We start from the raw sequence: 15314 nt of genomic DNA, 5'->3' as shown, positions 1-15314 counted from the left end.
AAGCACAGATCTGTTATTGTTGTAGGAGCCATCAACATCTTTGGCACCAACTGGGGGATTTGAAGTCAAAGCATGGCTTCAGCCCATATAATCAGAAACACAATATGCTTCTGTCCAGGCAACCAGGAAACCACAAAAGACGGGGAATCCCTGCCTTTGTTCTGCTTGACGAGGAGTGACAGTGGTTTAAAAAAAATAATGTTTTGAAATATTTTTTATTTCCTCTTCTCACAGAAGTGTTTGTTCTCCATATAAGAATTGCAGAAGGTTCATGACTTTGATGGTGAGTCGTCTACCGGCTCTGCTTTTGATCCAGAGCTGATGGCCACTGACAGACGGGTTAACGTGCAGGAAGTCACCGTGAGCGTTGCCAAGCCTCGCCAACGGGATGGACTCAATGGCTTCCGCCTATTTTGGTGAACCTGTTTAGTAATGTTCTCACTTTTCCTCAACCGCCCCCCTCATCCGTTCTTCTCACAATGCCTGGAAGTAGCCGAGACCTCCATCTCCCTCTCTGTTTTCTTAATCGTTGTTTTCCTTATTATTCTTTTGCTTTTGCCAAGCACACAACTGATCGCACCTCCATCCAAACAAATAAAAGCACAAGGACACGCGCACGAGATGTGCACACGCAGAGTAAATTTGACTTCCGAGTAACATTTTTCAGTGGATTTGTATCCAAACATGGTCATGTTGCCCGATTATTTCACATTTGACACGTTCGCTTTTCATAAAACGTCTCTATAAAAGATATTTTCACAAGTTGCACCCAATACCCAAACTAGTATCTTGTAATTATTGTCCACCCCATTGAAGTGTCTTTGCTCTAAAATAGCATACGCTTCTATTGTGAAAATAAAAAAATAATCTGTATTAATTAAAGGTACACTTGCTTCATCCTGCAATCCTCACTTTTTGTGCAGGGCGCACTCTTTAACTCAGTCATCCTCTCCTCCTCCTTCAATGTCTCCTTGTGTAAAATACTTTGATGTGAAGGAAATTCAGTTTATAGTTCACGTTTGCCGCGGCTCAATTAACTGTCCTGTGCCCGGTTCTCTGTGAACACACAGCTGCGCTTAGGATGAGGCGACTTTCCACTTGTTTTTTGTGTTATTCATGACCTCGGAGCCCTTGTATTACACCCCTCGGAGCCCTTGCATTACACCCCTCCATCCCTTCATTCCTCCTACCTTGTCTCCTGCTCGCTTTATTATTGACGGATGTCCTGCGCAGGCTTTTTTTCATCCATGTCTCTGAGCAGCTTTGCAGGATGCATTCAGAAGTGTGTGTGTGTGTGTGTGTGTGTGTGTGTGTGTGTGTGTGTGTGTGTGTGTCGGGCAGTTCCTGCACATCTGTCGGCTGCATTTCTCCCAGTCGGGGCGGAGTAAATGTTGTTTTTCACCACCAGGAGAAGGTGTCTCCCATCTAGAACGATCACTTTGGTCTCGCTTCCTTCCTCTTGGTCCTCATAAACACGACGCCTCTGCTCTCAGGCAGCAGGCCAGAAGCTTCCGGACACTGTTGTGGAGCACTTGTTATAATGCCCATTTACATCTGCACCGGTCAACTCAGCACCTTTACTTCCCATGTTTAAAAACTAGCTTGACACATTGACACATTCTTGAGGACTCTGGTGACAAAATCTGAGTGAAACTTGAATTAAAATGTTTTTTCAAAAGCCCCCTGATGAGATATCATCTTAATGATAAGGGCACAGTTTATATTTTCTGACAATAACGTTGGTCTTCCAGCTTCCTCTCAGACAGCTTCCTCTGCCCTGGAGAGGGGTGATGGGGAGGAAAGCGTTGGTGGGGGAAGACTGATGGCTTACCCCTGGATAGCCAGGCACGTACCACCTCCCCCCAAGGGTGCTCATATTTATTTTTTCAACGAGGCACAAAAACACACTACGCTTTCCTGCCATTACTTTGCTCAGAGCTGTGGGGGTTTAGACAAACTAATAGGCCACTAAAAATACTTGGAGCCGGGGGCCTGGGCCCGGGCTTTTCCTGCGTTGCTTCCAGTGGACGCGTGGGCCATTGAGGAAAGAGGAAACAAGCAGCCCTGGTTGTATGGGGGCTTCCTGCACGACATTATAAAGAGTTCCCTCCCTCCTGCCTCCCTTTACAGTGCTGTGCAGAGCCAGTGGAGACGGAGGGTGAGTCCCTGCTCCAGGTCTTCGATTGTAGACTCAACACTGAGCCGGGGTTTGACGTCAGCGCGGTGCACGTTAGTTCTCGTCCCTGCTGGTCGGGGTGAGTTGGAAAAATCATTTCCCAGTATTTTAATATTTTTGAATGGGCTCACTTTCACTGCTCGCTTGGACTCGCGGTTTGTTTTTATCCAGAGATGTTTGTGTTTTTCTTTTTCCTTTCTTGATTATTCCTTAAAAGTTAACATTCAAGTAAGATGTCCAAACCCTTTGATTTAAATTGTCTACAGTAACTGTACTTCAATGTGGGACTTTGGTTGCTTGAATTTTTTATTTTTCACAAAATGTTCATGTCTCCATGACTTCTTTGTAATATTGCAATAATGTGAATGGTAAAGCTTAAGTATTCATATTAAAGAGTGGATGTTTCTTATTTCCTTCCTTGTGCAGGTACGAGTAGGGAGCTGGTCTCACCTAGATGTGTCTGGGACACTCCAGTCCATTTATTTCATCAATTACGCATAGGTAGGTCATTATTGTGCACTCTGATACATTTTCTTTTTAAGATTCAGAATTCCCATTTATACACGGTGAATTCAAATGATGAGCATTAGTCGGTCGCTTCATCTGATCACGCCTTCTCTACAGATACAGATGAGCACGATGGAAGGATTCAGGGTCGATGGCGCGCAGGAGATGAGGTCTTCAGCCCCGGCCGAGAGATACGTGAAGGAGTTCACGCGCCACTCCAACGACGTGCTGCTGAACCTGAACGAGCTCCGTCACCGCGACATCCTGACTGACACCACCCTGGTGGTCGGCAACGCACACCTACGAGCGCACTGTGCTGTGCTCGTGGCCTGCAGGTTGGTGCAAAGGACACAAAATAGTCCCTCTGCAGGAGTCTTCAGCTTTTCTCTCTAATTGGCGTATCTGTGTGTGTGATGTATTTGACTTTGGTTTCCTTTTATCGATGCAATCCTCTGCGTGTTCTTTTCTCTCTTATTATGGTTATCTCATGGTTGTCTTTTTTAAACATCCCTTACACCCACTGCCTTCTTCTTCCTATCCCTTTCACCATTTCTCCCTTAATTAAAACACTGCAGGCGATCCAAATTAAAAAACGACGATGCCTTACATTATATCTTACATTCAATATTTCTGTCTTCCCTTCTCTCCTCTCAGCGGGTTCTTCTACTCGCTGTACTCCCGACGTGTTTTGCTTCAGGGCCGTGGTGGCGGCGGGGAGCAGCTCATGACCGTGTCCCTCCCAAACACCTTGGACCCGTCCAGCGTCTCCCTGCTGCTGGACTTCATGTACACCTCGCGCCTCCCTCTGACACCGGGCACCGTCCCCGGGGTGCTCACTGTGGCAAGCTACCTGCAGATGGACCACGTGGCCGATACCTGCCGGGATTTCATGCAGCTGCACTGGTGAGGGGCTGGGAGGAACATCTGTTGTCAGGCCGAGACAGATTAGGACATGAATACTTTGAATTAAAAAGAATCCAACGTGATTTTAATGTGTAATCTTACATGTTTGTTTTTTTCTCACTTGAGTCGTTGACAACGTCTTTGTTTTCCAGCATGGAGAAAATGAGTGCGAGGCATCCTCAACTGGAGCTGGATTCCAGGGTGTCCGTAGCCTCTGTAGCCCCCAGAGAAGGGGACCTGCCCAATCCAGGACCTCAGAGATTACTCCCAGCAGCTGTGGCAACAAGGTAGGCGGATAATGTGTGTAACTGAAAACGATAAAATGAGCTGAAGGTGGCAAAAAAAAAGAGCTTTTTATGTTTCTTGTTGACAGATTGTCACAAGTGCTGCTGCTGTGGTTTGTGTGCCTCCGTCTATGGTGACAGGTATAGCTCATTACAGCACTTCCTTGTTGTTTCTCCTGCAGGGTCCCTGCGGATGTCGGGGGCTCTCTCAAGCCGGGGGCTTTCCCGACCAGCCAGCCCGGGTCAAAGCAGCTGAAAGAGCCCGAGTTGCCCCTCATCGGCACCGCGACTCCATCTCCAGACAGCCCCGCCCGCTCCAGCTGCCAGCCAAACTCTCCAGCAGAATCCAACACCTGCAACAAAAACCTTGTGGTGAGTTTAAAGAAGATTATAAAGTGATTAATTTTGTATATAAAAAGCAATGAGCCCAAAGAGAGTCATTGTCTCCAAGTGGTGGTCTCTGTCACCACAGGGAAGTTGTGTTTTAGATTCAAATTGAAGTAATTAACTGTACTTTGTTTATATCTCCAGAGTGATATCAAAGCCACGCCGGACCCAAAGGCATGCAACTGGAAGAAATACAAGTACATCGTCCTCAACCCTCTCTGTGCAGCCACCGCGGTGAAGGAAGAGGAGATGGAGGAGGCCCAAAGTCACACATCACCCGTCGCCAACAGGAAGGAATCGACACCCAAAGCAACAGAGGCGTGGTCTGGAGAAGTGCCTGGTCAGATTGATAGGTAAACAAAACCACTTCTTCACTTGCATCCAGAGATATTTAGTGACGACATGTCTGTACTTTGTTTTTTGTTCTATATAGTCTGTATTATTTTTTAATCTGGAAGAATTTAAATTATGAGATGAGAGAGGAAAAATAATGAAACTTTAATAAAATGCTGAACCTTTCTCCCTCAGACAGGGGCAGGCCTCCTGCTACGAGGGTTCTGGCCGAGCCCCTCCCCTCGGGCCACCCCCCTCTGTGGATCACCCAACAGTGCCTCACACTCACAAGCAGGGAACAGGTGAAAAAGCCTTTCATAACGCGGACATTTGACCCTTAAATGCATTATGACTTCATTATTTTCCTTTTCAAACATGTTCCTGAATATATTGTGTCTGCCTCCTCAGTCTCCGCCTGCAGCATTCACCCAAACCTGCACCCCACTGATCCAGAAGCTGCCCAACATGCAATCAAGCACGAGAACTGCTGCGTGCCCTACTGTTACTCTGGCAACCTTCAAGGAACCAAGACGGTCTGCTCAGGTGAGGCTTTGAAAAAAAAGAGAAGAAAATCTCTTTTCCATTCTGTTTCCTTCTTAAAAAAAAAAACAATGCCCTGACGCCGACCTTTGACCCTGCAGGTGACAAGCCGTACCGCTGCAATGTGTGCGGCGCCCAGTTCAACCGACCGGCCAACCTGAAGACTCACTCTCGCATCCACTCAGGAGAGAAGCCATACCGCTGTGACACCTGTGGAGCTCGATTTGTTCAGGTGAGGGTTAATATGTGGATTCATATGGGTGTGCGCGAGCGCTTGAGTGCGAGAGGAAGCGTGTGAAACAGGTATCAGAGAACAGGAGTTTCCTCTTTTTCTCACGAAAGGTCTCGTAGTTGCCTGTCAGGTGGAATAAATGCGTTAGTTCCTCACCCGGTCATATGGACACATGGAGTCCGTCTGTGATGTCTGAGAGCTTATTAAGCTAATTACGTTCACAAATACAAATCTTCTCAACCTGCTTGTTTGCTCCGGTCTGGTGTTAGGTCGCCCATCTGCGCGCCCACGTTCTGATCCATACGGGGGAGAAACCTTACCCCTGCCACACCTGTGGCACCCGCTTCCGCCACCTGCAGACCCTGAAGAGCCACCTGCGCATTCACACTGGCGAGAAGCCGTACAGCGTGAGTCAGAGACACACGCCGCCTGTTTGACCAACGGCGTGTATTTAAACGCGCAGCATGTACACTGGCTTACCGCCGCTGCTTAATCTGTGGGCCATCTTGCTTTTCAGTGTGAGAAGTGTGACCTGCACTTCCGCCACAAGAGTCAGCTGCGTCTTCACCTGCGGCAGAAACACGGGGCCGTCACCAACACCAAGATCCGCTACAAGGTCCTGACCGAGCCCTACCAGACTATTCTGCAGGCCTGCTGAAGGCGTCTGACCTTTGACCCATTTATCAGGATAATATCTGAATCACACTGTCAGAAAATGGGATATTTGGTGGATTATTTTTAAATTAAGAGAACGTATTTTTCTTCTTTTTTTTTTTATATGAGGTGGAAATTTATAACTTTTAACAGAGTGGTTAGATGACCATTTTGGACACGACATAAAAAGTTAGAATGGATTCGATTAGGAGAGAGAGACATGTGCATGTTGTTGGATGAGCTAATCATGAATCAATAAGGTTCCTTAGAAATCCTGGGGGGGCTTTTCTGAGATGGAGATGTTGTGGAAAAAAAGTGATTTTGAAGGTTTGAGAAGGGATGGAAAGAAGGGAACAAGATATGGAAAGAGAGGTCAAATAGAAGTATGAGTAGGTGAATAGTTTGAACGAAAGAGAACGTTTTATGAAGGAGATGTTGGGGAATGTGGGAGTTTTATTAAAGTAGATTAAATTGCAAATCACATTTGTTTTAAGGCTGGAAATATTCTTCATAAATGTATATTTCACTTTTTTCTTCACCTTGAGGCCTGGAGCCTGCATGTTCTTAAAAGAAAAACAAGCAAAGTATGCAGTAACGTCTGCTTTTATAGTCCATGCAGGCAAAGGACTTAGTCGCACTGATTGTAGTCAGTATAGAAGTTAAATGAAATATTGTTTTCTGCCATGAAAAAATGTAAATTAAGATGACTGGAAGCAATTGGATAAGTAATAATAATATTACAGTTGTATGTGTATGAGTTCATTTGCTGGACAAAGATGGTTTTGTACAATCTAAATTAAATCATTTTATATGCATTGGAGCTTCGGTGTTCAGTGTCTCATTTAATATCTGACATTCTGTGTATGATATATAAACAAATGATGAAACTCTAAAATGTATCTGGAATTGAAGAAAAAAAATCAACATGGACTTTATTAAAAAATGCTCACAAAGCGCGGACCAGACTCCACATATTGTTGGGCTCTTTTCGCAGACTCTCTGCCACACTTCCCTCCTTCGGCCTTTCTCCTCCCTGAACTTCCTTCCTCTCATTACCACACTCTTTTCTCCCCATGAATCACGCCTTCTGCTCAGTCAAATCTGTCCCGCCATTTTTCAGATTTTTGGTTCTGTTTTTTTCTTTCGGTGGCTTTTGTGGAAACAATGAAGCCGAGGGCACCTGTTTCCTCCAGGCTCCTAATAGCGGGCACTCGCACACTACCAGCCGACAACACGTGTGTGAGCTCGCTGGTGCTTCCTGAAGGTGAGGAGGGGGCTTGGGGGGGAGGACTGTGGAGGGGGGCCGCAGACCCCTGCTGAACTCTCCCACCCTCTGTCATCCCCGCTTCCTGCTCCCTGATGAGTTGTGGCTCGCTGGGCTTATTGTTCGTGCTCTGCAGACAAACGTTGGAAGTCTGACGGGACTTTCCAACCTTCACTGTCAACGCCACTGAAAAAAAGGAAACCTGTGACATAGTTTCTTCCCCTTGCTCCCCCCCCCCCCCCCCCATGACACCCCTGTCAGGGGATCTCCCCACAACAAATCAGTTCATTAAAGTCACACAGTTTATCAGAAAAGATGTATTGAATATTATTATTATTATTCCACTGAAATAATATTCTGCACACAGGTTTGTTGCAATTTAATTAAGATAATTGAGGGGGATGCATTATGTAAGTAGAAATAATGAAGGAATCCACAAAAAATCCATACTTCTTGCAAAAAGAAGTACTCGCATCGCTTACTTATGTAAGCATATGCCTGACTGAAAAAAGTGAAAGTCCTGTATTCAAGTATAAGTATCCTCGGCTTGTTGTGGATAAAGATAAAGACAGCAGTTGGATTGATAAACCTGAAACTATATCTATCTACACAGGTGTCATATAAATGTAGTGGAGGTGAACATATTATATTTACCTCTGGGCCAACAGGAAGATAGATATATTGTTATGTTCAGACCTAGTGGCTGCTTCCCTCTAGTGTCAGCCATGTGGAAACTCATTAATAGCCAGGCCTCCTTAATCTCTGACCACCTAAAGCCCCCCTGATGGGGTTGCTAGTAGCTGCTTTTTGTATGACATTTGTAAAATATGCACTCTTATATATTAAAATCATTCAGAGCTTAATTCCCAATGAGGTGTTTTGTTGAATGCTGAGATGATATAAAATAAGTTTGAACATTTGTAGAAAAATAAAAATAAGTAATACGCTTTAAAGCCATTGATGCCTATGTTTTATCTTTTATTAAATATATTTATTGAATGTCTTGTTATAAATCAGTCGTATCTTTGTACCTTGTTGCTGAACTGAACTGAGTCACCAACAACATTTTGTTGTATCTTTTTATGATGACAATACACATCCTTATCCTTTCAACAGTAAATCTAGTTTTTGTTAATGCTGAGGTTTTTCTTAGTCAATGTTCAATTGACTCAAACTGTGCACACATTTTCACACTTTTTTTTTTTTTAAAGAAAAAAGGGATCCTTTTTCTTCATGATCCAGTCATGTGTTTCCTCAGATTAGCAACAAACCGCACAAAGTAAATTAATGATTCTATTCATATCAGAACATGGGATAGTTTCAGTCAAAAAAATAAAACTTAACTTTTTCAACTGTGGCTTTCAGTCGATTCCTCAGCCAACAACATTGTGCCGAGTGGACCGCAGAATGTAATCAATCTATTTTAATGCCAACAACACACACTCAAGGAGCTGAGTACAGAGGTGGTGATTGAATAGCAGAATAACTGTTAGCACAACGTGCACTTCTTACAAAAGGACAGCTCTGGAGTTGTCTTTTGAATACAAATATTTTTAATGAATGTATCTGATCATGCTGGAGGAAAAGGAAGAAGCCGGAAACAATATATTTGTTTGTATATAATATATTTACTGAGAATACTTGGAGCTGGTTAAGAAATAGTAACTAAATGTAATGAAGAGATCAACTTAAAAAATCAACAGGTTAGCCTATTTGTTGACTGGACAAAATACATTATTTAGAAACAAGTTTAATTTTTTGTTTAAATATTTATTTGAGAAAGAAAAACGTGTGTAATGTAATTTGTAGTTACATTTTAAGGGGAAAAGGAGAAAGAGACACAACTATGAAACAAAACGTAATACTAAATGACATTAAACTTGTTGACATTAAAGGACTTTAAAGGCTTTAAAACCACCACGACACACAGTTTGTTTTTAATATTGAAGGAGAAATGTACAAGGCATAAGCCTAATAAATAAAATGACTAATAACTACTGGCTTTACACAAGCCTGGGTTATTATTCTTTATGACAACATATGCGCGCCCCCGTGAGGACTGCGCACGCGCACCTTTACAGCTCGTTGTTTCGTTATCGGTAGTTGAACTTGTCCTCAGCTGCTCGCAGCTGATAACGCCGGCGTCAGCCTGCTGTCCACCGTAGGAAAGCTGCAGCCTGTGGGTCATGTGCAGCTCCGGGGACAGCTGACGGACGAGGGTGAGTACCGGAGCTTTTATTCGCGTGGGAACCGGTTAAAATGATTTCAATATTAACGTTAACGCCACGTGTTAATTCCGGTTAATTTCCCGAGGTGAAACGTCGACGTAACCTCACTCGACTGCTCGCGACAGTCGAGGAGCAGTTTAAACCCGTAATACATTAGCGTTATATATATGGCTACCAGTGCGCACGCGCCTGTGAAAGCCCACGTCATTTACGTGGAATTATGATTGGAGCGGCCGCATGCACTGTTTCCGGTGCGCGTTCCCGCCGATGTACCTGCTCGTGGGTAATTAAGGCTAAGCATGAGTGGAGCTGACTGTTTCTATAAGGCTGCAGCTGTGTGGAGGAAAGGCAGGGCGAGCACGCGCTTTGACGGGGTGGCCATATTTTAGGCTCGTGCAATACATGTTTGTAACTTTTCTTTATGGCAAACTAATTAATCAAACATTGGTATGTGGATTGTAACTCACCTGGTTGGTTTCTATAGTGTTGTAAACGAGGGTGAGTTTAGTTAATAGATGTATTGTAAACACAAAGAGCACAGCTGCTGTTTTATATTTTTTTAACTGATGTAGTAGTTTTGCCTTTATAGAAATAGAAATCACTCAGAGTTAATAGTATTGGAACTATATTATTTAATTTGACCATTATCAACCCAGAGCAGCTGGCAGCAGTTCAACCCTAGAAAATAGATATTTTGAGTTAAATGTCACATGATCCGAGTGTGAAACCCAAGACTCTCATTCATTATTTGATACAAATAGAAATACACAAGAGAGATACCCAGTCTTCAAACAAAAACTAATCAAGTTTTAAGCAATTGTTGCATTTGCTGACGTTTGAATTGCACTTCTTTGTAACTCCATATTAGTGCATGTGTGTTTTGCTCGGTGTAAATTCCTGTAATTCCAGCAGCAGCTAAGTGAATGGCATTAAGTTCGGAGAGGATCAGATCACCGTTTGTTGTGCTTGGGCTCTTAGGTCACGACCAAAAACTCCCCAAAATCAAGAAACGGAAGAAAGAAAAAAAAGAAAAGAAAAACAGCACACGTTTTTGTTTTACATGCAGAAATAAAAAGTGAACCGTTGTCATCATTTCTTGCAGTGCAGTTAACAGAAAGCAGCTGCAGGACAAGCGAAGTATGTGCCTGTTGAGAGCACATGACAGGGGTTTGTTTCTACATTAGTGAGCTGACCGCTCTCGGTACAATTGGAGGCACAAACGATATCAGACGACTTTAAAAAAAAAAAACTGCACACAGAAAAGTTTCCTCTAGGAGGAACTTCAGTACTCTTGGCTGTATGCAGATCCTCCTGCAGAAGCATTTATTTACAATCTATTTGATGAGCCTCGTTTGATGATAAATTGCATATGAATATGTACTTAATTGTATCATGTTTTTATCATATTAATATAATTTTCCTTTGTATCAGGAATAAAAACCACAGCTGACTCCCAGGAGACCCCATCTCCTTAACACCCCCTTTAATCTGCTCCGTCACCTCTGCAGACAACTGCTGTAATAAGGAAAGTTGATGAAGTGGCTTTCTGTTCTTTCACTATTGAACATGCCACTATTTCTTCGTCGCCTATCCACGAACCCTTCAGCAGTCAGAGCTCACCTCTCACCTATATCTGGTTCTCAGACGAAGGCCCACTTGTTAACCAGCCTAGTAACACTTATATGGCTCAACCAGGTAATCTATTGGCTCGGGGGAAAGTTAATCATTATGGCTATTGACAACCACCGAGAGGGTCTGAGACCTGCTCTGCAACGGTAAAGGCGATCATTTGCATTTCCTGAGGCTGATAACTCGTTCACGTCGCTTCCCTTCTCTTCTAATCTGCTTTTACAGATCCGTCTCTCCGAGACATGACCAACGCGAAGCCCAAAGCAGAGGGAAAGAGCGACGACGACGAGGCCCCGGATGGAGGCTGGGGATGGGTGCTGGTCGGCGCCCTGTTCGTCAGCACAAGCCTCGTGTTCGGCCTGATGCGTAGCTTGGGCATCTTCTTTGTGGAGTTCGTGCAGTACTTCGAGGAGAGCGCTCAGGCCATCTCCTGGATCTCGTCCACGGGCCTGGCAGCGCAGCAGTTCTTCAGTGAGTCCCGCTGTGTTCAAGTGTGAATGTGCCGCTTGTTATAATGGCTACAAGTATCGATTGTTTTCATCATTGACATGAAACTGAGATCAGGAGCTCGATAACGGATTAATCAGCTAATCTTCTCACACAAGAAGAGGTAAAACAAAAGAGATGCAGATCATTTATAGAGGGATGTGTGAGCCATTTACAGATGCTTTGTGAAAAAAGCGCTGCAACTTATTAACTCTTTGACTTTGATTTCAACAACCTGAAAGTACTTGAGAGGAAAATAAAGTGGACATTTATACTGTGTGTTGTGTGTGTGTGTTGCAGGTCCGCTGGGCACAGCACTGTGTAATGCATATGATACCCGGGTGGTGGTGATGACAGGGGGCTGTCTTGCTGGACTCGGCTTCATACTGGCCTCGCAGGCCACCAGTCTGGTCCACCTCTACCTCACCATGGGTGTGATTTCCGGTAAAGAAGCCTTGCACAAACATTCATGGTTCAGTTCTTGCTTCCTCTGGGACAACTGACAAACCATCCCCTGCATCCCCCAGGCTTTGTAAAGCAGGATATCTTTGGTTACTTAGGTAACTGTTAACCTAGTGAACTACAGGTGATTAAAGTGACCCCTCCCCTCTCCTCCAGGTTTGGGCTGGGGGCTGGTCTTCACTCCCATGGTGGCTACAGTCATGGCCCACTTCACCCGCCGCCGCACCCTGGTGTTGGGAGTGGGCTTCTCGAGCATCGGACTCTCATCCTTCGCTTTCAACCCGCTCTTCCAGCTGCTGGTGGAGACGTACGCCTGGCGAGGGGCCCTCCTCATTCTGGGGGCCCTCAGCCTCAACATCGTGGCCTGCGGGGCTCTCATCCGCCCACGGCGGCGCTCTAAAGCCCCAGCGAAGGTAGGACAAAATACTACTGTCGTCTGTTTATAGATACACAGCAGAGAAGTATCATCATTCCTGACATTTGCACGTCACATACATTAATATGCTGTTCCTAATGTAGGGAAGCTTTACTTCAATAAATACTGTATATATCACAAGGGTGACATATGTGAAGATGAAGCTCAGCATTTCCCTCTCAGGTGGATTCAGAGAGGAGGTCGTCATGTGCTGCCACGCTGCGGCGAGTCTCCTCCTACCTGGAGCTGTCGCTGCTCGTCGATAGGCCGTACGTTGTCTACACGTTGGCCGTCACTCTCCTTAACGTCGGCTACTTTGTGCCTTATTTCCACCTGGTGGCCCACAGCCGCCAAGCCGGCTTCTCGGAGTACCAAGCTGCTTTTGTCATGTCAGCTGCCGGTGCTACGGACATTTTGGGCCGCATAGTGTCAGGCTGGTTCTCGGACCTGGGTCACTTTCGGCTGATTCATTTGCTGACCGTGTGGACAACTCTGGCCGGTCTGTTCATCATGTTGCTGCCCGTGAGCTCCTTGTCCGGTTCCTACGCTGCACTGATGGCGATCAGCCTCCTCTACGGCTTCTGCTCCGGGGCGTTGACCTCTCTGGTGTTCGCGGTGGTGCCGATGATTGTGGGTGTGGAGCGCATGATGGGGGCCCTCGGGCTGCTGCAGCTCATCGAGAGCAGTGGCGGACTTCTGGGGACACCTTTGTCAGGTAGGCAGACTGGTTCCCTCAGTACTGGTTGCACAGTCCATCACTACTGTGCATCTCCCGGCACCTTGTTTTATGCTATTTTAAGGGACCTAAATCAGTCGATAAACACAAGTTAACACACTGAATCAGCCAGTTTTCTTACTTTTTAAAATCTCTAAAATACACTCCCAAACTTAAAACACACCGACAATGAGTGTTAAAAGAATGTCTTAAAATGTCAGTACACCTAAATCTTTTTTTTTTTTTTAAAGCTATATTTTTCTAGTGATATGTTGATAATCGGGCAGATGATTTGCCAAACATGAAAAAACAATGGGGATGGAGGAATTTAATTTGTGCAGCTCAAAGCGTTAAAAGGAACCCTTCTCCAGCAGAAAGTAGTTGACCTGTGATCTTCAGCAGAGCACAGGTGACACTAATATCATTAACGATGGCTCTGCTTCCGCAGCAATTAACGTCATTAGTTTCACCTGTTTGACGAGAGAACTCAAAGAGAACTCAAACAGATCTCTGGTCTTTTATATAATTTACTGACCCTTTAAACAACTTTCTTAGTGGAACCAAATGTGTTTGAACAATTAAACGCACGATTCTGCACACACATCGTTTTAGAGTAAAAGTTCTCCACAGTTTTATTTGCACCCTTTTTGTTCTTTGGATTTTTTGTTGTTGTGATTTCTCATATTTCCCACACAACATCTTCATGCCCCTTTTTTTTTTATTATTGTATCTCGTCTCAAGGGTTGCTCAAGGACGTCACGGGCAACTACACGGCTTCCTTCGTGGTCGCGGGCGGTTTCGTCGTTCTTGGTACTTTGACCATGACCACGCTGCCTCACTACTTCTCCTGCAAAGAGCTGCCGCCCCCTCAGAGACGGTCACTGGGTAACAAAGATAAGGGTTTGGACCCAGAGTTGGAACAGATGCACAGGTCGCCTACTGACACCAGTTGCAGAGGAGTTAATGAAGTATGCAGTAATCTCAAAGAATGTGTAAGTTAAGGATTCAACAGCCTTGCTGATACTCTTCCGGCGCCGACTTGACGCCGTCATCGGTTAATATGCTGCTGCACATGTCGCTGGATGGCTACGTGTTTGCTATGTACCTCAGAGATTCAGACCCAAAGAAGAAAGGAGCTTACTGTAAAAACTCTGACATCGTAAAGGGGGCTGGTGGGTCACTTACCCTGTTCCACATCTTAACCTCAGTATAATGTTTAGGACGGCACCTTCAGCCTCAAAGGAATCGCTTTATTTGCATTGTTTGCGTTACATGCTGGGTAAAAAGGAAATACTTTTTTATCATTACACAGGCCATCAAGTTTCTGCGCACATGACTTATATATATATATATATATATGCACATCCATGATTGATCTTCACTATCCTCATTAGAACTATAGTCTTTGAATGAATATTAACTGACTATTGCCCTGTCCCACCTGCTGTTTTTATGTGCATCTCCAAATACCTGAGTACATACTACGGCTACACTTGACAGTATTATTTGTGAAGAAGCCCCTCAGGTAATGAAGTGTCATGAGTCCTTTAGCTAATATATTGCGCTCATTGGTGTTTATTCCAAAATGTCAAATTAACAGGTTATTGTTGGCCTTTAAGGTCCAGCGTAATTTGTGCATCTGGATTTATGACTTAACGAAAACGAATGTTTTAATTAACAGCACCCCTCAGTAGCTCTAAGAGAACTGCAGAAACCAGCAAAGTTTCCAGAAACTCAGGACTTAAGTTGTGTTGCCAGACTTCTTACTGAAGTGTATTTTCAGATCACACAATCATTGCCTTGCATAAGGTCTTTGTACTTTTTGGAAACCATAAACTGTGTTTGCAAGTCAAATATTTGCCTTTGACACTTGCTTTGCAGGAAGGAGACAACTGGGTCACCATAACCTGCTGGAAAAATGCAAAAGATATGGAATGACCACGTAAACACCCAGACTGCAACGTGACACTTGTGTTAAACAATTAGATATTTTGTACTTGTTCTTGATTAAAAAGCAATGTATTTTGTTTTAATGCGTCTTCATGTTTGTGTCTTAAACACATCAAGCAGGTCTTCTGTAGTCACTTTGCTTCTAACAT

The 15314-nt window shown here is 44.4% G+C and overlaps 2 protein-coding genes across 4 annotated transcripts; both read left to right on the top strand.

Annotated features, from left to right (window-relative positions):
• The first annotated feature begins 2126 nt into the window (after positions 1-2126).
• Positions 2127-6828, top strand: bcl6b (BCL6B transcription repressor). The gene is made up of 12 exons (XM_034556559.1): positions 2127-2255; positions 2603-2677; positions 2801-3018; positions 3338-3586; positions 3739-3873; positions 4053-4242; positions 4402-4610; positions 4786-4892; positions 4999-5133; positions 5232-5362; positions 5632-5769; positions 5880-6828. The coding sequence occupies exons 3-12, from the start codon at positions 2807-2809 to the stop codon at positions 6018-6020; spliced, it is 1647 nt and encodes a 548-aa protein (XP_034412450.1). The 5' UTR covers positions 2127-2255; positions 2603-2677; positions 2801-2806; the 3' UTR covers positions 6021-6828.
• A 2536-nt stretch (positions 6829-9364) lies between these two features.
• Positions 9365-15248, top strand: slc16a13 (solute carrier family 16 member 13). 3 transcript variants are annotated; one of them, XM_034557609.1, is made up of 8 exons: positions 9365-9499; positions 10940-11203; positions 11363-11608; positions 11924-12067; positions 12242-12498; positions 12684-13215; positions 13957-14207; positions 15097-15248. In XM_034557609.1, exons 2-8 carry the CDS (start codon positions 11191-11193, stop codon positions 15151-15153), a joined length of 1500 nt encoding a protein of 499 aa, XP_034413500.1. In that variant the 5' UTR covers positions 9365-9499; positions 10940-11190; the 3' UTR covers positions 15154-15248. The 3 variants fall into 3 exon arrangements, with proteins under 3 accessions (XP_034413500.1, XP_034413502.1, XP_034413501.1); XM_034557610.1 differs by lacking the exon at positions 9365-9499 and adding an exon at positions 9512-9912; XM_034557611.1 differs by lacking the exon at positions 10940-11203.
• Positions 15249-15314: the final 66 nt, after the last annotated feature.

This window comes from Cyclopterus lumpus, chromosome 18 (assembly GCF_009769545.1).
Source record: "Cyclopterus lumpus isolate fCycLum1 chromosome 18, fCycLum1.pri, whole genome shotgun sequence".
Classification (NCBI taxonomy): Eukaryota; Metazoa; Chordata; class Actinopteri; order Perciformes; family Cyclopteridae; genus Cyclopterus; species Cyclopterus lumpus.
Note: the sequence above shows the minus strand (reverse complement) of the source record. Positions and strands in the feature narration are given on the sequence as shown.